At 44.1% G+C, this 25,005-nt stretch overlaps 3 protein-coding genes across 7 annotated transcripts in view; all 3 read right to left on the minus strand.

The window, feature by feature from the left end:
- Nucleotides 1-3,321, minus strand: part of setd5 (SET domain containing 5) — a 39,664-nt gene extending 36,343 nt beyond the window's left edge. For 3 of the 5 annotated variants that reach the window (XM_084021068.1, XM_084021066.1, XM_084021063.1), the window contains exon 1: nucleotides 2,896-3,320. The gene's annotated coding sequence lies outside the window, so the exon portion shown is untranslated. Of the gene's footprint in view, nucleotides 1-2,895 lie in introns of all 5 variants that reach the window. The other 2 variants (XM_084021064.1, XM_084021065.1) reach the window with 1 other exon arrangement.
- A 1,864-nt stretch (nucleotides 3,322-5,185) lies between these two features.
- On the minus strand, nucleotides 5,186-11,974 carry LOC311024959 (putative peptidyl-tRNA hydrolase 2). The gene is made up of 7 exons (XM_084027582.1): nucleotides 11,793-11,974; nucleotides 10,906-11,019; nucleotides 9,409-9,480; nucleotides 9,224-9,298; nucleotides 7,783-7,880; nucleotides 6,750-6,864; nucleotides 5,186-6,569 (listed from the first exon to the last, which is right to left on the minus strand). The coding sequence occupies exons 2-7, from the start codon at nucleotides 11,011-11,013 to the stop codon at nucleotides 6,483-6,485; spliced, it is 555 nt and encodes a 184-aa protein (XP_083883708.1). The 5' UTR covers nucleotides 11,014-11,019; nucleotides 11,793-11,974; the 3' UTR covers nucleotides 5,186-6,482.
- Nucleotides 11,975-12,450: 476 nt separating this feature from the next.
- Nucleotides 12,451-25,005, minus strand: part of plxnb1b (plexin b1b) — a 109,489-nt gene continuing 96,934 nt past the window's right edge. Inside the window, exons 27-40 of the mRNA XM_084039016.1 lie at nucleotides 24,381-24,598; nucleotides 24,120-24,298; nucleotides 23,969-24,035; nucleotides 21,742-21,888; nucleotides 21,458-21,623; nucleotides 20,292-20,395; nucleotides 20,108-20,192; nucleotides 18,807-18,973; nucleotides 18,036-18,196; nucleotides 16,990-17,137; nucleotides 16,757-16,821; nucleotides 15,869-15,944; nucleotides 15,721-15,795; nucleotides 12,451-14,718 (exon numbers count right to left, since the gene is read on the minus strand). Coding sequence (XP_083895142.1) covers nucleotides 14,614-14,718; nucleotides 15,721-15,795; nucleotides 15,869-15,944; nucleotides 16,757-16,821; nucleotides 16,990-17,137; nucleotides 18,036-18,196; nucleotides 18,807-18,973; nucleotides 20,108-20,192; nucleotides 20,292-20,395; nucleotides 21,458-21,623; nucleotides 21,742-21,888; nucleotides 23,969-24,035; nucleotides 24,120-24,298; nucleotides 24,381-24,598 — 1,763 coding nt within the window. The 3' untranslated portion in view covers nucleotides 12,451-14,613. The remainder of the gene's footprint in view (nucleotides 14,719-15,720; nucleotides 15,796-15,868; nucleotides 15,945-16,756; nucleotides 16,822-16,989; nucleotides 17,138-18,035; nucleotides 18,197-18,806; nucleotides 18,974-20,107; nucleotides 20,193-20,291; nucleotides 20,396-21,457; nucleotides 21,624-21,741; nucleotides 21,889-23,968; nucleotides 24,036-24,119; nucleotides 24,299-24,380; nucleotides 24,599-25,005) is intronic.

A 25,005-nucleotide genomic window follows, 5' to 3' on the forward strand; every position in this document is an offset into this window, starting at 1 on the left:
ATTAATTGTTGTAACTCAACACCTCAAACACATGAATCTCACATAATGTGAAGCTGCTTGAGGAGGCCTGGAAAACCAACATGGCGGGTCAGTTCAAGGCAGAGTGGCAACATGCAGCAGTTCATTCTTAGCTTTCCCAGGGTGGCAGGTTGAGTTAAGAAGGCACACCAGGGTCAGGGGGAAGTGCTGGAGGGGCTCATGTTTCCAATGGTTCTGAGAGGCCAGGTTTGCAAGTTGCAGCCCACACAGTCTATTAAAAGATGTGAGACATATTCAGGGAATGTGAGTCGCAACCAATGAAAACAAGGCTCAGTGTGCTGCAATCTGGCTTCCAACAGGCACCGGGATCAATCCAAATACTTGATGCTGGCTGAACGGGCCCCAGCAGGGCACAGGTGTAATCTTTGTACTCATGAAGCAAGGTCGACGACGGCTCAGAAAAACACATGGCTGCCCGAGGCCACAAATTAATTTTTAAAACTCAAAACAGTTTATTAAGTGGATTTTTAAAATCAGGCGTGAATGGAATGTAGCCTACTTGGTTTGCGAGTGCAGTACTTTTATGAGCACCAAATGACCGTGACTATGACGGACTCACATGACACCTGATTTTGCGATACTAATCAATCATATCTTAGAAAAGATTTTTGCCAGAGCAGAAATTCTAATGTCTAAAAGTATGACCAGCAGAAGTTACGACAGCTCAGACCCAAATATCCCTGCAGGGAGGTAGTCACACATCCGGTGACACATTTATTGACCTAACCATGTCCGATAGAGCAAAAATAACGTCTCTCTCTCTGTGTGTGTGTGTGTGTGTGTGTGTGTGTGTGTGTGTGTGCGCGCGCTTGCTTGCTTGCTGTGTCCACTGCTCCGGACTCAGGGCGCAGCACAATACGAGGCTACGTGGTGCAGCTGAATGGAGCACAGCTACTCAGGCGACGGTTAGGGCAGCCATTAGTGCTCGGAGAACGCGGGGTCCTAATAAATATAAAACCCTCGCCAAAGCGGAAAAAACACACCACACGCAGGGAACGGCGCTATTTAATCTCTACAACCATTTCCCAGAATCACTTGTCACCTATGGTAGCTCACAGTTGTGTTTTGTTGCACCTAAAATGATTATCAAATGCTGTGGACAAGACAAGGCATGGCTTTATCTTGGAAGCAGGTCATGATTCCTAAACATGAACTCTCTCACAATCAACATCACAATGATCGAGTCACGCAACGGTATTCAAAAAAATTAACAGCTTCGAGTCGAAACTTGGTCGAAACTTGTGACTGCTGCATTCCGACTCGACAATGCTATTCGCACGTTGAAATAAAAATGGAGGCTAAAAAAGGAAACAAGAGCTCCCCTCTAAAATACCACTCATTTCTCTAAACCGCCGCCTAGGCTGGGGGTTGGTAGGTGGGGGAGGTGTACAGAAGAGCAAGTCACTACCCAACAGATCTGGTTTTCTGATTGCTAGGTACCACACGCACACAGCACATACACACGTACACAGTAACACACAGAGGGAAACAAGGAAACAATAACACGCACAAATACAGAAAACACAACCGAGCTTTCAGCTTGATTTACACGCCTGAACGAAGTTAGGAATGTTGCCAAAGACAAATGCATTAACATTGTGTAGCCAAACACCACCGTGATGCAGACACCATGTTTTCATAAAACTAAACGTATTAATCCAGAAAGCCACTGCAATAATGAGCTCAGCTGACAGATACGTCTTCGGATGTACACGTAGCGAAAGGTCCACGGAATGTGTGCTAAGGCACTGGTTCAAAATTGGGACACAATCAGTTGGAAAACATCCAAAAAGTTAGCTTAAGGGCTAATATAGCATTTGTTGCCTATGGCTCGTCTGCTAACGTGAACCAGCACAGCAGCTGGTTGCTTAGCTAACATGAGTCGCAAATAATGATCAAATTGCAAGTTGTGTCGTGGATAACTTTTAAAAAATTCGACAGTTTCGTGGTCCCGGAACAATATTGTACACGTTGCTGTCAAAATAACGCTGCCAGAGAAATGTTTCGGCTCGAACAAAACAAGTTTGCATATTACCGTATGCGGTGTGATTCAGAACTTCCTTGGCCATGAGATGGGATGCAGGTCTAACCTTCTACTCTCAACCTCATAACAACTGTGCAACAAACGTGAATTAACTACCTACAATGTGCTGCTTTTAGGGCAACGTTGGGGAAGGGTAAACATCTGCGGAACTACATTATAGAAACTTGCTCAACAAACACAATATTTATTTATTAATACTTCAAAACGACACCAATGTAATAGCTTTATAGGCTTTGGGCAAAACACAATATCTATAATTAATAATATAACAATACCCAAGTGTGGGTTTATTCCTGAAGGAAAACTGAGGGGGGGAACTGAACGGAAGGCAACCCTAATGGACTAAACGTTACACGAGTCAAACTCCTGAAAACTTGCAGAATGGTGTTAACAGCTTTGGGGACACGGTTGCTTAAAGTGACGTTACAATGCTGGCTTCTATAAAAAATAGTTATGTGGTGTATTCCCAGACTAACAAGGTAGCTATCAAAAACAACACGAGGAGCTGATCAAAAAGTCATGGAAGATCAGTCCAAACACAGCTAAGAGCAGCCCTGCAAGGCAAACCATCAACATGGGGACCGTGTTAGCCAGCCAAGCAAGCCACTTTAAAGTGGAAAGATATTGAGGACAACCAACTAATGTTCTAATAAACTTAAGTCGACGCTAAGTAGTTAGCCATGTTGGGTAGCGTTAGCTTCATGGCTATGTTTGGTTTACTGAAAACAAGACCAGTACGTGTGTTATACTTATGTTAACAGTTACTGCCTCCATTATAGAGGGTGATATTAACATAACATAAAAGTACTCACCTAAAGAGGCATTCCAAACTTGAACAAACGAGGCAAATGCATGTACAGTGGGTCCTTAGAGTATCCCAACATCAAATCCAACCAGACCAGTAGGCCTGTGGGTCGGCCTCGGAGTCTCCTGTATCCTTTGCCCCTAAAAGTAGCTCCCTCTCCAGGGGTAGGAAACAAACTTCTCAATGTCTCCCAAGCATAGGCGGAAAGTTAAATTCCCTGTCCTGTTCAGGTGCACTGCATCCATTGAGTGTCTGTTATAGATCCCCGGTGGATAAATCCATGTATTTTAATGTATTGTATATACAGTCGCTATTTATAATGGGGTATATGCTGCTGTATGTGATACAGGGCTCTGATTCTGTCTCGGGTCCTTACATTCGCAGAGGCGCCCATCCCCCTCCTCACCGGCATCGACCGCGGGTCCCAGCGAAACTGACACACAACCACGCCACGGGGTTTCCCTGACGACAGTGCAGGGGCTCTCTCCTTGGGCGGCCCTTACTGCGATGTCCCGCCTCTCGACAATGATTCGCCAGCAATGTGTCAGTCACGCCACGAGCGAGCAATACATGCAAGTCTTTGGTCAGTTACAGCGTCGATTTATTTTCCTCGTCGACTACGTCACACAGGGGCGGGCTCTGCTTTGAGGAGGGGTGCGAATTTCCAGTTGCATTATATGATGTGTGTGTACTGGTGGCGTTCTAGGAGGAGAGCGAGAGAGAGTGGCTGGATTCGGGGGACAATTTGACACCCGACAGAGGATTTGTACCATCAAAGTTCCGGGAATCGCTCGTTATTAAATTCAAATGCCATGGAATTCATTTTAAATCGTTAGTGGAATTAATGCTTTTTATTTGAGGGTCATGCTCATCTGTCTATTTAACGTGGAAGGAGCTTTCATAGTTACTAGCAGGCGTTAGCTACACGGGGTCTCTGGGGCCCAGTTCCAGGGACACCAGTGGCAGGGTTAGCCCACTGGGTCAGCCCCACCTACCGGTATGTCAGATGAATGGAATATGAGGTGTCGCTCTGGTAGCATCTGGTAAGGGGTTGGACCGTGTTGGACAGGGAAACTGACCAGTGCTCCTGGGCTGCATCTACTTATTACTGGTCCCTCCTACTTCTGTTCCCGCTGCCGAAAGCAGCCTTTTCCCACACTTTACAGATCCTGAAAAAATGACCGACACAACGAAATGACCTCTTATCAGCAGCCGCTCAATAAAACTATTCCTGGGAGTTGTACGTGATGGGCGGGCGTAGAAAACGAGCGTAAGCTTTGCTGTGTATTTACATAAAGATGGTCGAGCCCTTGTTTAGTTACCGCACACAGGATTTTCAAACAACGAAGACTTTACTTAATTTTGTTGATATGTATACGTAAATAGTCAAAACGACGCGATTGGTTTGTCGTCCTGTCATGCGACTTGGGGCGACTTTGATTGGCTGATGAATGCCAACGTCATTTGTTGCATAGGTCTGACAAACGACGAAATTGGACGGCAGAATAATAGAATTGTTGCGGCTGTGGGGCTTCCGTAATGTAATTTATGGCGACCCCAAACTTCATAAATCACCATGGCAGTTGTATTTGAAGCGTTTGCGTATGGATACACACGAGGTGAAGGTGTAGGCCGAACAAAGCGTGATTGTAATGTGACCTAACTGAACTACATAGAGGCGCTGAGAGAGACAATGTCCCCTGAAACAAGATACGCGCTTAACGTGCTGGCAGACCGGTAAAGCCCGGTGGAATTAATGTAACGAGGCTCGGTTTATCAGATGCACTTTGATTTAAAATAGGCGTCATCACAACGTTAGACGTGTAGCCCGAAGTTCGACCATATTTAACATTGAAAGACTTAAAAAAAAAAAGCTAACGTTGTGGCTAACAGCTAACGTTACGCCCACAGCAGCGTAGATGTGAGCGAGTCAACTTCATGTTCGTTGCATAACGTCTGAGCTTTCTTCGAACAATGTCATGTAACAGCTTTCTCCTCCTGGGGTTGTTGGCCTTTATAACCACAACAATCGCTCCCGACAGCACGTCATGAGGTTAATAAGTGAAAGGCCGGTTTCCACGACTCCCATCCGGACTCCTCTGGTTGGCAGTGTCCATATTTCACCACCGTGCTATTGTTACTGCGGTGAAACAGCAGTGTCATACGGCCACCCCTACACCACGCAGAGCAATATGGCTGCGTCCTCCCTCCCCCACAATGCGCTCCAGCACAGCTCTTCCTTATGCGCCGTCAGTATGGTGTAGTCGGAGGTTAAAAACACAATTCAAGATGCTCACTTAATCTGGAGCCATTTTAATAGTCTCCATAGTCTGAAGCACACACACAAATGACTGAAGAACATAGGAGGTATCAAAGTGTGTACATGTTGCTAAAATTAACACAACTTTGGGTTTCCAACGGTGTGGTCAAATGTTTCATATTGCATGCATACCACTACCATTATTTATTTAAAGATTCCTGTTACAAACCAAATATTTTAACATTAAGCTAAGAGTTCTGGGAGTGGCAGCTCATACCCACAAATACGTTTTAGTGAGAACATAGACACAACAGCTCACACATCGCTCTTATGAAGACTATTCACCATAATTGTCAAACACAATTATCTGCGTTCTGTCAAGCTGGAATTGAAATGAAATTGAATTTGTGTAAACTATCCACCACAGGCAGTAGGGTGCATAAAATCAGGCCAGCATAGACCCTTACTACATTAACTTCTCACCCTCCATCAAACAAGAAATTAAAAGAAAAAATCATTTAGGATTTTCTTCCTTTTACACACAAAAAAAAAAAAAAACAATGTAACAAAGTCCAGTAACTGTATACTGTTCAGGATGGCACACCACAGATTATACAATATATGGCCCCAACAGGCTTATGTATAGAAAATATAGCCATTTATCAATGATGAGTAATGTTACTGATTCTAAAGGATAGGGATCTTTGGGAGAATAGTCGCATACGGACACTAAATCAGTTAAATGTCAAAAATTAGTGTTGAGATATTATCAGTTAATAAGTTACCCTTCACTCAGGAGTTGTGAATCCAACAGGAAAATCCATGATCTGCTATGGGTTTAATGATAATGTCATTATATATTAGTCTACAGTACACTGCTCATCAAATAAGCACAACTACAATATTGATCAACCACCAAAAATACTTGGGTTTACTTTGCCATATCTGAACAACTGAAAATGCATTAAGACTTTAATCTTAAGACTCCCCTCTAAGTAGGTGGCCTGTTTGAAAAAGAGAATGGTCACCAGAAAAAGAAAAATTCAACTGCCTTCACCTTGTTCTTCTGTGAACAACCAGTCTCTCTCCCCTCCTGCTCTTAACGGCCGACTGAGCGGCTCAGACAAAGAATGAAGGGGAAACAAATGGCTGAGGGTGTTTGTTTTCTGGTGTTGGGACATGTCTTGTTTTCCCTTGTTCTTTAGGTCTTTTTTTAAAGGTTGTTACACGCTTGCATGCCGAGACTCTCTGTGTTGCTGGGAAAATGCTGCCCTCTGCTGGATGCACTGTGGCACTGCAGATCAACGGCGCCCCCCTCAGTGTGGTTGAGCCCCTCAGAGCAGCTTCAGACTCCCAGTGACGTTGTTCACCATCTCCTCCTCACCCATGATGGCCAGGACAGTGCGGGACCCAGCCTCCACCTGCCAGAGACAAGAGGGGTTGGTTTCCTGGAGAGACTGTCCTCAGCTCAAGGCACTGGGCCACACTGACAAAGATTGTTTTTTTATCCTACATCAGTACCAAGATTTTGACCATACTACAGGTGCATCCATAAGACATTTACACACAAGTCAACTTTGAAAGTGTCCTGTTTCTCTCACCTGGGTAAGGCCTACATCCTGGACCAGGTAGGTGGGCAGGCTGAGGCTCATGGCCAGGGCCTGCAGCTCCAGTAGATGAGCCACATTGGTGCCCTGGACCACCACCTTCTTGGCTCTGTATCAACATCAGACACATTTATTTTTCATCAATAATGTTAATTAGAATTCACTTCTTTGTTCAACATTATAAATGTATGTCCAAAAATCTGTGGTCGACAATATCAGGAGTCAAACACTCGACTGAACTGAGCAATTTTACAAAGTAACCAATGGCGTGTGTGGAGAGCCAGAACGGACGCAGATGAAGGACCAATGATTGTAAAAGTATAAAGCCAAGGCATCTCAGCTGAAGGGCCGTATTTTCTTTTGCACTTAAAGAGACTAAAGGGTGACAGGATTCAGGAGCTGAAGCATTAACAGAGAACATTTGGCTCCTCCTGACATCTCCTGTGATGTTGCCGGGCTGGCCCAGCAACGGGAGGTCACACTGTTGTGCCCACACCTCGCAGAGGCCTGGCTCCTCATGTTCAGTGTTAAGCTGCCGGCCACTTTATCTGTCCAGAGAATTCACCAATATTTTTGATGCTGCGTTTACATTCGTCCTAATACAAATTAAAAATAAAGAAAAAGAAAAAGAATCACTCCAGGAATGCACTAGTTGATTGTTAGGAACCATGAGCCTTTCAGATAGCAGAGCTTTAGGTATGGACACCACATTCCCATGCCATATTTTTATTTATTTAAGAAAGGATCAAATATAAAATATATCTGCACTGCAGATTATTAAAGTTAATCATTTTTAAGATTGTTACACTTTAAAGTTCATTCCTTGTAACTCATATGCAGTGTTTTAATTGTTCCATGTAAATGTATGGTCATTTACATGATATCAAAATATGCTCATATTCAGTGTAAACCAGTCATGTAATTTAAGGCTCTGCAGGTTTCATCACAAAGTGAATGTTTCTTTTTTTAAATAAAAGATACCTAACAGATGCACAACTTGTCCACCAACATATGGTGCAGGACTTACCCACTGTGGTCCCACTTCCAGGCCATCTCCCTCCAGCTGTTCTTCTCCTGTAGAGCCTGGTACAAACCCACAGCAGCATGACCCACCTGGGCTGCCACCTGCACAAGCACACAGCGCAGAGGTCACATCGTGGACTGCTAATAAGAAGAGCACGTAGTCACGGTGTCTGCACCCATTGGTTTGTGGACTACTAGAAACATTTTCTTCCCGACAACAGTTGGGGGCCTCACCAACAGGGCTGAGGCCCCCGACTGACTAGGTCTGCTCCCCAGGACAATCACTTCCCTACACTCTAAACATGGACATTTAAATACGTACACTTTAAATACAGACCCTTCAATGAATTACATATTTTAACATCTTGTGTATTGTTTACTTTCATATTGAATTGCAAATGTTTTTTTATATAACAGATTAGTTTTATTTTACTGTGCTGTACTGTGCAGAAAATAGATGGACCAATCCCAGGAGTCAGATTCCCTGTATGTGCAAACATATTTGTCAATAAACCCTTATCTGTCTCTGAGTTACACAATTGAACTTGAAACATTTAAAATAAACCACAAAATAAAAATGTTTTCTATTTAAATGCTAATTCAAACAAAAAACAATATCTGCATGAAATCACTACAATCATTGTTCTCCACCACTCAGAGCAAAGAGCACACAATCTGGTAGATATTACTTGTTGACTATTCCAGACTAATAAAATCAAAGAAAGGCTTTGTTAAATAACAGAACAATTATAGAAGCTTTATGTCATGTAAAACTAGAGAGAGGAGTGATTTAATATCGTGGTAAGATAAAAAGTAATTCCTTTATGTGTTATCAGTGGGGCAGCAAACCCCGTCAGAGCTATTAGGCTCGTTGGAAATAAACTGCTTCTTGCCTGGAAAGTAGACGAGAGCAGGCGGCGGCAGCAGGAGGCGGAGAACTCAGCCGTCTTCAAAATATATACGAAGGACGTCATAGAAATAGTTGCATCCTGTTAAGATGTAGGCTACCTGGAGTTTGTCGACCACGTTGGGAGTTATTTCTGTTATATGTGGAAATAAGTGTATCCAGCGTTGGATTTTATCCTTTGTTGTTTTTATCCTTTGTTGTTTTTATTCCTTCCTTCTTCCTCCCTCGTAAAGCACGTTGTGATTGCTCATTTTGAGAAGTGATATATATGTAACATTGATGTTATTGTGATTCCCATCACCAACGACACAAGATATGTTTGTTAACAGATTAAACCTTGCCCACATGTGCATGACATCGCAGAAAGTCGGACCCACATCTAATCGGCCTGCATTGTGTGATGATCTCTGGTGATGGATTCTGTGCAGGCCTGGCTCATCTCCAACCAGCCTCATGTTAAATATGACACCTTTCTTTAGGACGGATCATGTCCTTAAACACAGCATATATATCCCACACAGTTCACACTGGAACTTACCTTTCCAACACCCATGGCAAGGTCCATGTTCACCACAAACACCATCTTGAACATAAGGTCATCGTCTCCCTCCTCCTGAGGTCAGAGAACACAACAAGAGACACTGAGATTTGGCTTTGGACAAACTCCACAAGGTCTAATGTACCAAGGTGTACCTGTGGGGACTAAGGCTAGCATATGGGCACCTCATTCTCCAGCTTGTTGAAGTAGTACATAGCCGCCTCCTCGGCAGAAACGTTCCGAGTGTGTAGAAGAGCCTGAAGTGATGAGAAACAATGAAACAGGTCAGGGAACTAAGCAGTGAATAAAGGTGAGGCCATAGCTGCCATTCATTGCCTGATTAACTAAGCAATATTCAGTTGAACCTCATTTTTTGCAATCGGTTCACTCACACTGCTCAATTAAAACTGAATTATTATTTTCTGATATTCAACTATTTAGGTTGGTTTAGCTACAACCTGATTCAGCAGTGGCATCAACTTAACTCTGTGCTGCACTCCTCTGGCTCACTGACATGATATCAGGTTTGCTGTCTGCCTCCTTCAACGTGACTGCAGCATCTATGCTAAACACATCCTAGTACAAACTGTCTGTGAGGACACAAATATGCTACAGCTATGAGAATTCTACTGAAATTAATTTGATAAAAAGTTTCTCTAACAGTGGTGAATTGGAATCTTTAGCATGAAAGCTGTCAAGTAATGCAGTGTTCACATGACATAGTATGGATCATTGAAGGTCAACTGTTGGGGCATTCGTAACCTAAAAAGACAAGTGTCACTATCTGTGTCCCAGCTCAGCATCCATCCTTCCAAGGCTGCGTTTGATGACCGAGTGCATCGCAGCCGCTGTGACAAGGAGGTCCCATTTCAGACTCCTTCAAATGCAGCCTTCTTTTCCTGAGTCAGAGGATTCAACTGATGGATCCTTCACGGCCCAACTTCTCCCAAGATTCTTTGTACGCCGGTCACAATTGGTTCAACATGCGGGAGATGCTGCAGAGGAAAATCTCTCTCAGCCTGAAATGTATACGATGCACCGATGGCGCTGAAGCTTAGCCTCCGTCATAATATCAAATAAAAAGAATCAAATATCATATCGGGCTCCATTTTAATCAGATAATGTTAGTTACTTCATCTTCGTGTTTTCTTGTCAACTGCAGCTAGTTGCTAGGTGACAGGAGCAGTAAAGCAGGAAATCCTCTGTAGTTCAGACAGTCTCATTTCAGAGGCCGCTCGGTTTGTCCTTCGCGGTTTTCGTAGACCGTGAAGCCTTCGTCCTCAGAAGCATGGGTGCTGAATTGGGACACAGCTACTGTCACTGGTAGAAAGTGTAATTGGCACAATGAATAAATAGTTACCTACCAGGGAGTTACAGGTGTATATATATATATATATATATATATATATATATATATATATATATATATATATAAATAAAAGGCAGTGTTAGTGAAATAGGGGAAAAAAGACTATTAGTGTCTAACGGATACGTTTTAAGTAATTAAGTCAGGCCAACATGAGGTTTCCATGTTTATATTCTGTGCAGGAACTTTAAAGTTATTTGCCATCAAGTCAGCTACAGCACAGCTTTGAGAACAATGCAACATTCCCAGTGATGACTATGAGTGAATGTTGATGTTAATGTGACCTTAATGCTGAAAGCAGCCGCCCAGGTCCCACCTGTTTGGCTGCCTCCTCTGGGATGTCCAGCTCTCGGAGCTGCTGCAGAAACACAGGGTTGACATCCTGAGAGCCGGAGTCTGGGCCTGACTGCTCTGATGGCTCCATTCTTGACTGGAAAGCAGAAACACAGTGACACTGAACACGCTGCTCACCACACGGCGACATGAAATAATAAATAAACAAATACACCACAATCCATAGTTGTTGTATCGATGAGTGTGCAGTTTAGAGAGCACATACAGATTCATTCCCGCCGGTATTCCGCATGCCTTTGAATACATACAGGATTGTGGGTGGATGGCTTATTAACACAAACATTACGAGGATAAAGTGGCCCGCAGCTTTAAAAGACACACGTTACAGTTGATTTTTACACTAATGGCCTCAACTGGTAACCCAATGTATTTGACACAATTAGCCGACATGTAGGAGAAAGGCCGTGTTACAGATGAAGTGCAGTGTGATATGACGTTGTCTCCGTACGAGGGGGGATACGGACACAACTAAAAGGACCGCGACCAGACGGCCACAAAGTGCACAAGTTAACGGTCCAAATACAACGTTACGGCAGCCAACGCTAGCTCCGGCCAGGTGACCGCTGTCAGCTCCCCATCATAGTTTAGCTACACACCATTCAAATTAGCATCCCAAACAAAGCAGCTAGCGTTAGCGACGTTAGCTTTCGTTGAGGCTACTAAGCTCTTTCAGAAACAATACGAATCACACATGGCACTAAGACACTTGGTGTTAATTCGTTCCGACATTTGATTAACGTTAGGGCCAGCCTTCCTCGCTCAATGGCTGTTGTTAGCAAGGTGGCTAGCATTAGCATTGGGCGCTACCGCTAGCTGGACTAGCTCCAGTCCAGCTAGTTGCGTAGTTACCTGTTCTGGACAGCTAGCTCGACAGCAGGAATGACGGCGATTTCCCCGCGATTTCTAGAAGTCTCTTAATCTTCACCTGCGACCGAGCAATTTCTGTTTGAATGTGAAATTACATTCAATGGGATTCCCGACGGCACTGTCTTCAACGTTACTCCATTTTGGACCTGTGTATGTGTGTGTGTGTGTGTGTGTGTGTGCGTGCTTGCGCGTGCGTGTTGGCACAGGATGCTGCTGCCTCTTGTCGAGTGTGGTGTTGCAGATGATGTGCAGATGTATCCCGGTCACCGCTGTTGTAAATGGCATCAGCTATTGCAAATGCATTTGTTTTTTAATTATCTCATTAGAACATAATTATGACGTATTTAAATATTTAACACACAATGACAACTCCTTCCGATATTTGAACCAATGAACAGGCGTTACGGTTTTACGTAGTGTAAAGTGTATCTTCTCAACAGACATCTCAGCGTCCTGATCGCCATGGTAATCTGGGCCTCGTGGACACGCACGGCACCAGATAATCTGGTCCCGGATCATTTGCAACACCAGAGGCATCCTGTCCATCATTAATTACAGTGGGAGCATGGCTGACAGTCTTCAACACTTGAGAGATTCAATGTGAAGGCGATTTTTTTTTAATTCAAAGAACACGAGAAAATCATTTTAAGAATACTTTATTACATCAGCATCTGTGAGAATCTGTACCTTCTCTTATTAAACATGTTAAATCACTACAGTTTAAGTCAGTATGTACAATGATATTAACACACGAAATAAGAAACATCCTCAAAACTGCTCCTTGCAGAGCCTGCTCTACATCACCAAATTTATACAGCCTAACAACAGTTATAGTTTTCCCTCAAATGGCTCGTCTTCATCATGACTGAGCTTTCACCCCAATCTGAGCCGACAGCGTGCGACAGAACAAACCGTTGACGTGAGTCGTTAGTTGCTTGTGTGTGTTAGGTAATGTAGTAATAAAGCTACGGGCTACAGTCTGACACGCTGAGCCTGGACATGGGAATGATGCACATCTTCATAAATGACAGTTTGGAAAAGATCATTACTCTTCACCTTTTGTGGTCACTGATGACTCGGGCTGGGTGTCGAACCTGTTTCAGTAGGTTCTGACTTGAGTATTGACAAAGTTGGCACAGATTCTAACCTAATATTAGCCTAAATGAAGCCCTAACCACCAAGGGCAGTGCCATGAGAAACACTATTTGAAAAGGACAAACAGACCAGCATCGACAACCAGCCCTACTGACCCCAGATCAGTCTTCAATAAGAGAAACATCAGCAGACATCAGCTCTTGTATATCAGCTCTCTGTGCTCTAACTGGAAGCAGAACAGTGGGATGAGATACTCTACAGCTACTGAGCAGTGGGAGCATAATCAACACACAACCTGCAGCAACCTGGCAAAATAAAACGCCATACAGCAAGTGAAGCAGTGCCACCTTGTGTTCAATACAACAACTGCACACAGACCATGACAGCGACACTAAAAAATGCGTACCGTTGGCTTGGAGCGGAACAACCATGATTTTAAGTACGTCATTCTAAACCTAAAAGGAATGTTAAAAATGTACAAAGTAGAAACGAGACTGACGTGCGCAACAAAACACGGTGGAGCACACTAAGATTCCACTTTGTGTTTCTTTATGGAAGGATTGTTTCCTCTTAACGTCTTTCCAGTGACTTGTACACTACAGACACATCCACATGAATAAAGTATAAAAGCAAGAAAACAAAAACACAGTCAACTGTAACTCAGTCGGGGGTTTAAGTACCTTAAAATGCTCCAACGAGCAGGTTGGAAATGTAAAAACATCACACAAAGGAAAGAAGATAATGAAGCAGAAATGTTGCTGCCACTGCTCATGAGAATGTCCAGCAGGTGTTGCCGTTAACGAGGGCAGATCTGTGCTGTGTCGTAGGCCGGATGGAAGCGTAGTGTTGGTGTCTGATGCAGCACAGCAGGCCGAGGTAGAGCGGCAGGGAAACTCTCGTGGATTGGCTTGAAGTAAAGGGGCTGTTGTGTGTCCGTTTTAACAAACATCGACGCTCAGTCCATCGTAGTGTGTGAATACTGCTGACTTTAAACATCTAGAATATGATAACCACTTACTTCAATACTTTGTACTAGAAACCAGAAATGTGACAACACAAGGTGTAGATTGACAAGCAGGGCAATATGGATAACTGCGCGCGCACACACACACACACACACACACACACACACACACACACACACACACACACACACACACACACACACACACACACACACAAAGAAATAACTTCTGAGCATACATCAGCGAGAAGCACGCAAGGCATAAGAGGTACCGCTTCATATAAAGTAGTCCGACGTGGAAACGGTGACATGAAATCCCAGCTGTGGACCAGCTGAGATTCTTTTTGATAAAACGCTACGTTTCCCCCCAAATGTCTCTTTATAAAGTTAACGGAGGGACAGCTGGGCTGACTGGTGTCTTTCACACATGTCTTTGTCCAGGTCTGATCAGCGTCCATGTGCCATCCTGCTGCTACAGTGTCCAGACCAAAGCGTCCTTAGTGAACCCGACGAAGGACGGACGTTGCTGGGATGTTGACTTCAACGCCGACCTGAATCTCTCAGCACTGAAAAAAAAGTTTTGGCTCCTCGACTCCAGCCCGTCCTCCTGAAAGGAAGCTTGACACCGTCTTCCAATTGGTCTGTTGCTCTCCTGCTTGTCAGTTCCACCTGCAGGGTCTGTTGATCCTCCTCCCACTCCCCGGCCTCCTCCGTTCCCTACAGCTCCGCTGGCCGTTTCCTCTGTCACAAGTCGGTGACTTTGTTCTCCACGGCGGCTGCGATCTGCTGCAGTCTGTAGCCCAGCTGCATCTTCTGGGCCGTGGGGTCCTCCTCCAGCGCTGTGATGATCTGATGACGAGCACAAGGTCGGCAGGAGGAAGAGAAAAGAGATGATAATCATATAAATAAACACCATGACCAGTCATTAGAAACTGACCGAAAAAGGTAATATCTGTATTTCCCTGTAAAAGGGGGTTTCTCTGTACTTTCTTCTCCAAACTGAGGATATTCATGCATGTTGGCAACAGAAGAAGTTTCCAGAAGCTTCCAGAGAGTTAGAAGGAGCTTGAAACGTTTGATTGAAACTTCTAGAAGCATCTAAATGTGTGGTTGTTACACACTCGGTCGTCAGAAGTGATTTGTAAACAGACTCAAGTTGTAGAGGTTTCAGACAGGATCAGAGCCACAGGTGTTTCAGCTCAACCAGTGACCGTGTTAACTGGTGACCTTCAGCTGAAAGCAGCAGTGGTAGCAGCAGACAGACACTGTATGGATTCCACTGCTCCTACAGTTGTTCTGGTAAGGACGGCCTCTGAGCGAGGCGAAGGTCCTGAAAGATGCATACGTTTTCTTTCATGTTCTTTTATGAACATAATGCTGACAACTTTATCCTCATGTTAGACCTGTTCTACGTTTACGCCAATAAATCGCTAAGATTGTTGTTTCTGAATCAATGTCCTCTGACAGACAGTGAGGCGAAGGTCCTGAGAGATACATCTACGATACATATTTCATGTTCTTTCGGTTCTTTTATGAACATTAATAAATCACTTTTTAATTGTACATTTCTGAGTTTATAACCTCCAATTATATTCAAACAAAAGAACAGCCCCTCCTCCGTCATTTCTCTCTTTTCTTACATACAATGGTCCTAATAACCAGTTGTAAACTGCTCATCTACAGATTCAGGTATGAACACTTCTCACACCGACCTCAACAGTTCAGTGTAAACACAAACCAGAATAGGACTATAATCAAGCCATAATGGATCAGACTCTGTATTGTGATCCACTGGGAACATGATCACATTGTCTTTGTACTGGGCCACGATGTACTGAGAGACAAACGAACCTGGTCGTAGTATTTGTTGATGTACTTGTAAAGCTCGTGCAGTGCGACCAGGTAGTTGAGCTCTCCAGAGTAGTTCTGAAACACAAAGCATTGTGGTTAGACGTCCACCTCCGTGTCTGCACGCCGTATCATATCTGCCCTCACTCACCCTGGACAGTTCAGCCAGAGCAGAGTTCATCTCCTGGTCGCTGGCTGAGATGGTCTGTCTGATGTCAGCATAGTAGCTGCAATGATGGCAGAGAGGCGTTAGTTCATAGTGACGACTGGAATAAACCGAGGAAAGCAGATCTCATGCTTTCAGTGTAGAGGATACGTAAGTACCAGGAACACTTTGTATGGCCTCCATGTCTATGATGCATTATAAACATACTACATTATAATCTGGTTATAGCACTGCATAATTAGAGTTATAAGCCTATTATTAATGCTTTATAACAATAATCATAACACATTATAGAGCATTTTATAATGGCTTCTAAGGTCACGTATCGTAATACTTCTGGTGTATTATAGTCCCCATAGGTGTAATACATTAAGTGGTCATTGTTTGCTTTAAGTAAAGTTGAGTACGTTTGTGTGTCGTTCTTACATAGTTTTAATCTAGAGTCTCTATCTTCATATGGACTTACAGCTAGAGAAATTGATGATTGATTGGTCGTTGAATAGATTATCTCACAGTCTTCTCTCACTCTGTGCATATATATATATATATATATATATATATATATATATATGCATATATTATTAAATAGGTGCACAATAGGACCGGAGATGTGATCTAAAGGCATTTTTCATTTCAGCTCATCTTCAAAGGAATCAATGAGCCTTTACAGCATCTTATAATCACACTACAATGATTACAACAGCGATTATAATGCATCATGAAATTATTATAATGTATTACAACAACAGCGATTATAATAACACAAAATGAATGATTGATACAATATTACAGAGCAATGCATAGTAGCTCATTAGCATCCAGAATGACATTGGGTGTGGGATGTTCTCCATGGAGATGTCTGACTGAACTTACCGCTCTACCATCTGTTTGTAGCGTGGGATGTCTCTGGCATACAGCAGCTTGTTGATGGGAGAGTCCTGTTACAAAAGAGGGATGAGTATCTGAAACAGACCTTTGTTCACTTTCAGTTGAGACTGGAGAAACACAGCAGATTGAAAACCACCAAAAAATAACCAAACAAATATATAATGGAAAGTTTTTAACAATGCTCTCTCAGCTTTATTGTGCATGAAGCTTCTACTCACCCGTCCCAGCTTGTGCTCGGCGATGGTGCAGGAGTCCATGAAGGTCTGGGCGATGACCGAGAGCACGGCGTCCACGTGGTCCGACGCCTGGACGTCAAAGATGAACTGAGGGTTCTTCACAATGTTGATCCAGAAACGCAGAGGGAGACTGGAGAAGAGAGGAAACATTAACCTCGCTGTTCCAACATCCGGCTGGCATCACTTCAAAATACAACTGGGAAAAAGTAGTCAAGCAGGCAAGCCTCTTCAACTTTAACTCACGTTACTAAAGCCACTTTGACCGTGGATTCACTGTATCTAACAAGACACACGTCGGCTGGTTTACTACAGCTGGATGAACCCAAAATAAACTATTTAGCTGTGATTTCATTTTAATAAAAGGATCTAAAGCATGCTTTAATAACTCCATAATGATGCTGAAGTCATGCTTTGTTCGGTCTGTCAGCAAGACGACAAGCAAACAACTTTATAATGCTTGTATTCTGAATGGAGTCTGGTTGATGGATGCTAGGCTATGCTAACATTGTAGCTGCTCCATCAACACTCCAAATAAGGTCATCTAGACATAAATACAGCAGAGACCTTGTTGTTTGGACCACAGACAGTCTCTGGTTCCTCCACATAGTCTGGTCTGGTCTCTGGACTCATGTGAGCTACTATCTAGACCTCTGGGGGACCACAGACAGTCTCTGGTGTCTCCACATGGTCTGGTCTGGTCTCTGGACTCATGTGAGCTACTATCTAGACCTCTGGGGGACCACAGACAGTCTCTGGTGTCTCCACATAGTCTGGTCTGGTCTCTGGACTCATGTGAGCTACTATCTAGACCTCTGGGGGACCACAGACAGTCTCTGGTGTCTCCACATGGTCTGGTCTGGTCTCTGGACTCATGTGAGCTACTATCTAGACCTCTGGGGGACCACAGACACGGGAGACAGCATTTGTTTCCTCATTTGTCGCAAAAGATTTAAACTAATTTGCGCGGCCCAGCTTGAATTTGAGTCTTTGCATCGCCCTCCTCATGTCTTCATGTGTCTACACTGTACCTGTTGGTCTTCCAGATGTGTATCGTCTCTGGGTCGGAGATGCCGTGGTGTCCCGCCTGGTCGTCCAGAAGGTCAAAGAAGTATTTGACAGCGAGCGGGACGGGACGACTGGTGCTGAGGATCACCGTGAACAGGTCGTCTACAAACTTCTGCAACGTGCCCTGAAGAACATGGAGGAGAGGCAGAATGATTCAGCAGGTTTCTGTATACAGAAACAATGAAACATTGATGCACACATGATAACATCCCAGCGCCTTTCAAATGACGCTTCTTTACATCATTTCTACAGACTCTCTCTTCACTTCCCGACACTTTGAGTAATCTGAGCAACACGTTCTCACTCCTAAAAGTCTTCCTTTCTGAGCACCAACATCTTTCCTCAGTTGTTCTCAATGAGCAGAAAGAAAAGTGTCTCTTCTTCTGAGCGCTCTGCCTTTTTGGTGCAATAACCTCAAACACATAGATAGTAGCTCAAATAGGTAATACAAGCAAAGTGATGATGCTGGTCTATCATACAACGGTGGTTAGAGTGGTGAATAGGAATACAACGATTTGAAAATGTCATGTTATGATTATTCTGACGATTCAGAATATAAACCCGATATCAAAATACGCTGAAAGAACTCTTCTAATTGCATCAAACATACTGATGTCACTTTACATTTAGTTAAGAAACTACTATTTTTAATGGTGTTAGTGAAAGGCGCTCCATGAACATGTCAGTCTGGACTGTGTGTGTGTGAGTGTGTGTGTGTGTGTGTGTGTGTGTACCTTCATGGACAGCAGGCGGGTCAGGTAGATCTCGGGGATGGCCTTGGCCCTCTCTCTCTCCCTCAGGCTGCCTCTGCGGTGTTTTGGCAGCTCGGGCTCCTCGCTGGCTTTCACCAGATGCCACAGTCTCACTCCGCCTTCATCGGCGTCCTCCAGCATCGGAGTCTCTGCACACGCCAACGTTTCAGTTAGGAAGAGTCACTGAGATGCTTCTCCAGATGAAATCATCTCGGAACATTGGATTATAAGAATACTCGTTTCACTTTCACTGTTCACTCTGAACAATACATCCTTTCTGCAGCCTGCGAGCTCACACCTCCAGGGTCGTTTTGTGGAGAGGGATTTAAATGAGTAACAGAGCCGTAGTCAAACACATCAAACACTTTCTGCAGCCTTTACTTTACTAACTATGAGAGCGTGGGAGAGGTGTCCCCACTAAGAATTCTGTTAAAGCTTTATTTATCTCTAAAAACAATAACATTATTGGCTGAGATCTATGGGACTCAGATGTTATTCGGCCAAGATGTCGCTCCGATTGGTCCTTAAAACTTGGATAGTGCTACTTATGTTTCGTCCACACTAAGGCCGCGATACACCGAGACGCCACTTGGTGAAGCGCGTCGGGCAAAACAGCTGATGATCCTGTGTAGTGGGGCTTTGTGATCAACCAGGCGATCAAATGTGATTTGAAGCCGGTGGGTCTTGATGTTGCTCTGCTGTTGGATGGCATCAAAACAGGAAGGAAGTGGTTACGTGCTCCATCCCGGCTCTTGGTCCATTTGATTGGCTGTCTGGACCAGGTGACACTGTTCAAGCGGTGCGACTCTGCACATGGCGATGAAAACTTGAGAATATTTGAAGCTTTATGCGTGTCTGAAACAGTGAGGCGTGCGGCGGGCCACAGGGAAACAAAGCTTTTGTGGGGCTTTTCTACCGACGAGTCTCTGTGTGTTCGGCCCCTTCGGAGATTTACTGAAGGCAAATGAGTTTAATTCAAATTTTTATAGACTGATTAATAAAAATGTCATAAAATTATTGTTTATTGTAAAATCCGGCATTCAGTACCCCCAAATAGCCAGAATGGAATGATCCTTTGTTTCACAACCACATTTTCCACCGGTGCAATGGAATGACTGACAGGCTCCTTATGTTGAAACTATCCAGGTCCCTCAGAATGTTAGTGCTGCAGCCCGACACATACGAAGGTGCTGATGTAAGGTTTAGTAGAAGCAAAGAGGATTTTAAAGTGGCAGTTTCATCAGATGTAACATTCCAGTAACGCTGCTCTCATGTTAACTCACTCTCTCCCGCCACGTAGTCGTGGTTGTCATGGTGAATGTGTTTGGTGTGGCGAGGGACCAGCGCTACTGTTGCACCGTCTGGGACCTGATGAACAACACAAGACATACAGTCGGCTTTAAGAGAACTCAAAAACGTTTACTTTTACTTGGAAAAAAAGTGTGTTGGCGCGGCGTGAACTCTGACCTTGTAGTGCTGCAGCGTGTTGAGGCGTTTCCAGTTGCCCTGAACAACAGAAGTCAAATCCTCGTCTGACAGGATGAGATGACCGGCAACACCAGACCGCCACTCTGAACGGGACACAGCAGCCAACAGGTCAGCAAACTGATATCTGATATATTTCCATGATGGGATATGAGCATCAACACTTTCCGATATTATTCCTGCTGGTGTTTTGGTTATTTGTGGTATTAACAGCACACACTGACATTTTAACGCCATGGTGACTTGGGTGAAAGTCCGACCAATGAAAGGACTTCTCTTGTATTTATTGTTTTTAAGCAGTAGGGGGCACCACAGCTCAACAAAAACAACAGAAACCACTTGAAAGCAACTGTACCAGTTCATGATTTCTCTCCATTTACTGTAAAACATTCAGAGATATAATGACAGTTACAGGAAAAGACTGTCCGATAGAATAAAACCCAATGAAGACAGTCAGTCGCCTGTGTGCAGCTGATCTCTCTACACACACACAGTTCACACTCATCCCTGTAAAACATCTGTACATCTTTACTCTGTTTGGAAACCTGACTTGTTTGTATTTAGATATTTTACTGCTGACACTTGGACACAACTATACAGAAAGAATCAGACAAATGTGATATTGTGTGACTTTTAAATGTTGAAACTGATGAATTGTTAAGATTAATAGAGAAATCATTAAACTTGCATGTTGAAATTATAGACTGTATATCTGAAGTCCATAGTTTGTGGACTATGGTTTTTAACCTTTACAGCGAAACTTACAGATAGACATTTAAGTCATCTTAGTAGTTAATCACATCGCCAGCAATGGTGGAGACGCCAAGGTAGCGAGCCGTCAATCACAAGGTAGCCCCGCCCCAAAGTATCCCCTGCTTCATGGTCTATTTGAGTCTAAATTGGCCATAATCTACTCAATGAACATCATGCTGTATTGAAGAAGACTTGAAACTAGAGATTGAGATGATAAATGCAACCAGACATCTTTTTGAAACTAGAGGAGTCGCCCCCTGATGGTCAGGAGAGAGAATGCAAGGTTAAGGCACAATAGGTGGTTGTAAACTCCAACCTCAAAACTAGACGCCACTAAACCCTACACACTGGCCCTTTAAGGCTCAGGAGTGGACGTGGCCTATAAGGATTCTCACCGAGGTCCAGCGAGTCTGCGTGGGGCCGGTGGGAGAAGGAGGTGCCCTTGTAGACCTGATCTAGCAGCTTCTCTTTCACTTGTGTGATGGTGTCAATGTCCAGCACTTTGGAGGGCAGCGGCTGGCTCTCGTTCACTGCTCCACCCTGCACCAACACATTCAGGGTCTGCAGAAGAAGAAGGGTGGAGGAAATAAAAACAACTTCCTGAAGGTCGTGCTGGATGTCTGCGAGTCTTAAATTAGATGCAAAAGATCATTTGGTTGGAAGTCAGAGTCCTGCTCACCAAGGTCTTGTACTCCACGTCCTCTCTCAGCAGGCGGTTGTCATTGAGGGTGTACTTGGCCTTGCCGGTGACGGCGTCCACTGGTCCTTTATCTACCTGGTGCTTTATGGCCCTGAACAGCATGTAGAGAGACTCCCCCGCCGAGTCCTACACACACACACACCACACACATATATTTATGTAAGATTGGTCGAAAGAAGCTTTCTTTTATAATAACCCTCAGCATGGGAACATTTCTGATGAAATCTCCTCCTGGCACTTCACAGATGTCAGACCTTTGGACTCACTGGAAAATGACTGGAGGGATACATTGCTTTTTCAGATTCTCTCCAAGAAGTAGTATCTTTTTTATTGTTATTAACTATTTTACGAAGCTATGTGAACTGATGGAGTAGCCTCACTCTCCTTTCATCATTTTTAATGACTACAAAATCAGCAGTAGTCTCCCTCTCCCTCCCAAGCAAAGAGTTGAATCTCACTGAACTGTCCCTCCTGGCTCCCTTACAGTCAGGCTGGCTTTCACAAATAACACAAATGAGGATTTATTGAAGTCATTACGGGGCTTACTTTAGAAGGTCATAACATATAAAGTGTGATGAGTTAATCTGCAGATGCTTCGGTTCCAAATTAGACACAACTTTTCTATGGGTGTCATTTTTGGAGCCAACACAAACGAGTCGATCAGGCTTGTTTTCGGCCTATAGCTGATTGCTGGAAATGCCTTCTGTTTATGAAGCAGTTGTTGATCATTTGTGGCCCCTTTGAGCTGCTTGACAGTAGTGGGGAGTCGGTAGTCCCGGTATAACATAATCAATAAAATAGGTTTGGCAATCTATCAATCAAGAATGAGCACAAAAGATATGTTATCTTAGCTGTGGACAGACAGACAGACAGCACACGGCGCATGATCTCCCCTTAATTTAACCTGGCAGATAAAAAGATGCAACAGAAACTGGGCTCATAGGGAAAGTAACTGTATGGAAAGTAGATTATTGAATTTTGGACAGACTGGATCAGAAGAGTTTGGTGAAATGTGTAGTTAACGTCCGGCAGCTAAATGTATTCATCAACTGAGATGTGATGGACTCCAATATGCTTATATGTTTAAACATGGAGTTGGGTGTCTCATCAGATTGGGGGGGGGGGGGGGGGGGGTTCAACATAAGGAGCCTGTCAGTCATTCCATTGGTTTTGTTCTACCACTTTGAAGCCTCAAGTTCGGCATTTTGGCCGTCACCATCTTGGATTTTGGCCATCAGCATTTTGCCAAGTGACCATATTTGGAGTGTGGAGGAGCGAAAGGTGAATCTGATGAACACCAGCAGCAGAGCGACAGCCCAAACAGCAATCTAACTAGAAGCTGCTAACAAAGTTTCATAAAGTTTTCTCATAGACTTTCATACAATCAGACTTCTTTTTGCAACCACAGGAGTCACCCCCTGATGGCCAGTTGAGAGAATGCAAGTTTAAGGCACTTCAGCGTTGACATTTGAGGATTGGATGTTGGTGCCTGGAAACTACAGCCAGGAGCCAGTTAGCTTAGCTTAGCACAAAGACTGAAAAGTGAGGCAAACAGCTAGCCTGCATCTCTAACATGTTACATCTTGCTTGATTAATTTGTACTAGTCCGATTTACCGCCTATAGACTGTGGACATAAGTCTGCCATTAGCTCCTCTTCCGCTATCTGCACTATTTATCCTACAAGGGCTTTTTCAATGCTGATCACAGATATAGAAAAATCTCTTTTCATGCCACAAGGTTATCAGTTCTGAAGTAGTTTTTTTTACTGCGTGAGAAAATAAAGGATTTATTGCAGCAAAATGTCTATATGGGATTTTTTAAATTGCATTTCTTTGTAAACAGAAGTGATCTGGACTGCCAGCTGGGTAGGCCGGCCCTAAAGTAATCTACTTTAATAGAATAAATGTTCTTCTGTGGGGAGTATAGAAAACAAATTTACTTGCCATTGTTGGGGATCCTCCTTGATTTGCAGTTAGAGCAGCCAAAGTTATTATGACATGGCTTCAAATGCATCAGATTTGTCAGCTTAACATTCAGTCTGTGAACTTTTTTATGGAATGACTTGAAAAATAAAGCATATTGCTGTGCGACGGTTTAAAATGTTACTTAAAAACCTGTCACTTTTTCACTTTTGGTAATCCTAACACCGCGGACTGAAAGGACATTGGATTGTGTAGTTGTCTCAGAAACTGTGTGTTGACTGACCCTGAGGAAAGCATAGAGGCAGATGGACATCCAGTTGGTCAGCAGCTTCTCCACCACCGTCTCCGTTCTGCACACAAGAAACACAGTCTGAGTCGCTGCCAAGCACCTTCAAAGCACCTTTGACCTTTGACCACGTTCACTCCGTCCTTACCGCCGCAGCATCAGCTTGGGGTTCTTGGCCACGTACTGCTCCACCAGGTCGTTGAGCAGAGTTTTGAGGATGTCGGTGAAATACTCCAGCTTGCCATGCAGCGACACCGTCAGCAGGGAGGCCACGTAGGCCCGGTCTCTGGGGGAGAAAGTCCGCTGGCTCTCCAGAGTGTGAATGAACTGAGGAGAGAAGAGTGGCGAGTTAACCCTCTGTTCAAAACGTAGGCATCGCCTCAAAGCTCATGATGGTGGCGGTGAATACCTTGGTGAGGAAGAGTTTACTGTTGAGCAGGTTGGACAGCTGCACCAGACCCTGCTCCACCGTCTGCCTGCGACACTCCTGAACGTCCAGGTCTCGCCTCAGCGGAGACTCCCGGTGGCCGGGGAAGAAAATGCGCTCGGCGTACCTCCGGTAGTCGAGGAAAGGAATGCCGGAGCCCACAAGGTCGCTGGACATGTCCATCATCTCCGTCATCAGGTCTGAGTCAGGGTGGAGGGGGGGAGAAGGGTCAGGAGGTGTTTTTGTATCAAGCCTTAACTAAAATATCCTATCATTCAACAGCACAGACTGGTAATGGTGGTCCAAACCTGTATCGGGAAAACTTTGAGGAAAATGGTGCACATTTCAGTGCTTTAACTGCCATTGAAAGTATTTTACAAGTAGTTAATTAACTGTCGTCATTGACAGAAACATGGGTTGATCTTCTAATTAGGATACGAGGTTTTCATTCACACAAAGTTTGAAAAAATAGAAAAACTTCATGGTATCTGTATCCAACATTTTCAAGCGCGACCCAGCCCGAGCTGGAAGGTGGGAGCTGGTAGATACTGAGACTGGACAGAGTGGGCAGCTAAATGTAAACCCCTGTGCAGCAGCCATGTGGGAT

Source organism: Eutrigla gurnardus, assembly GCF_963514095.1.
Source record: "Eutrigla gurnardus genome assembly, chromosome: 2".
Classification (NCBI taxonomy): domain Eukaryota; kingdom Metazoa; phylum Chordata; class Actinopteri; order Perciformes; family Triglidae; genus Eutrigla; species Eutrigla gurnardus.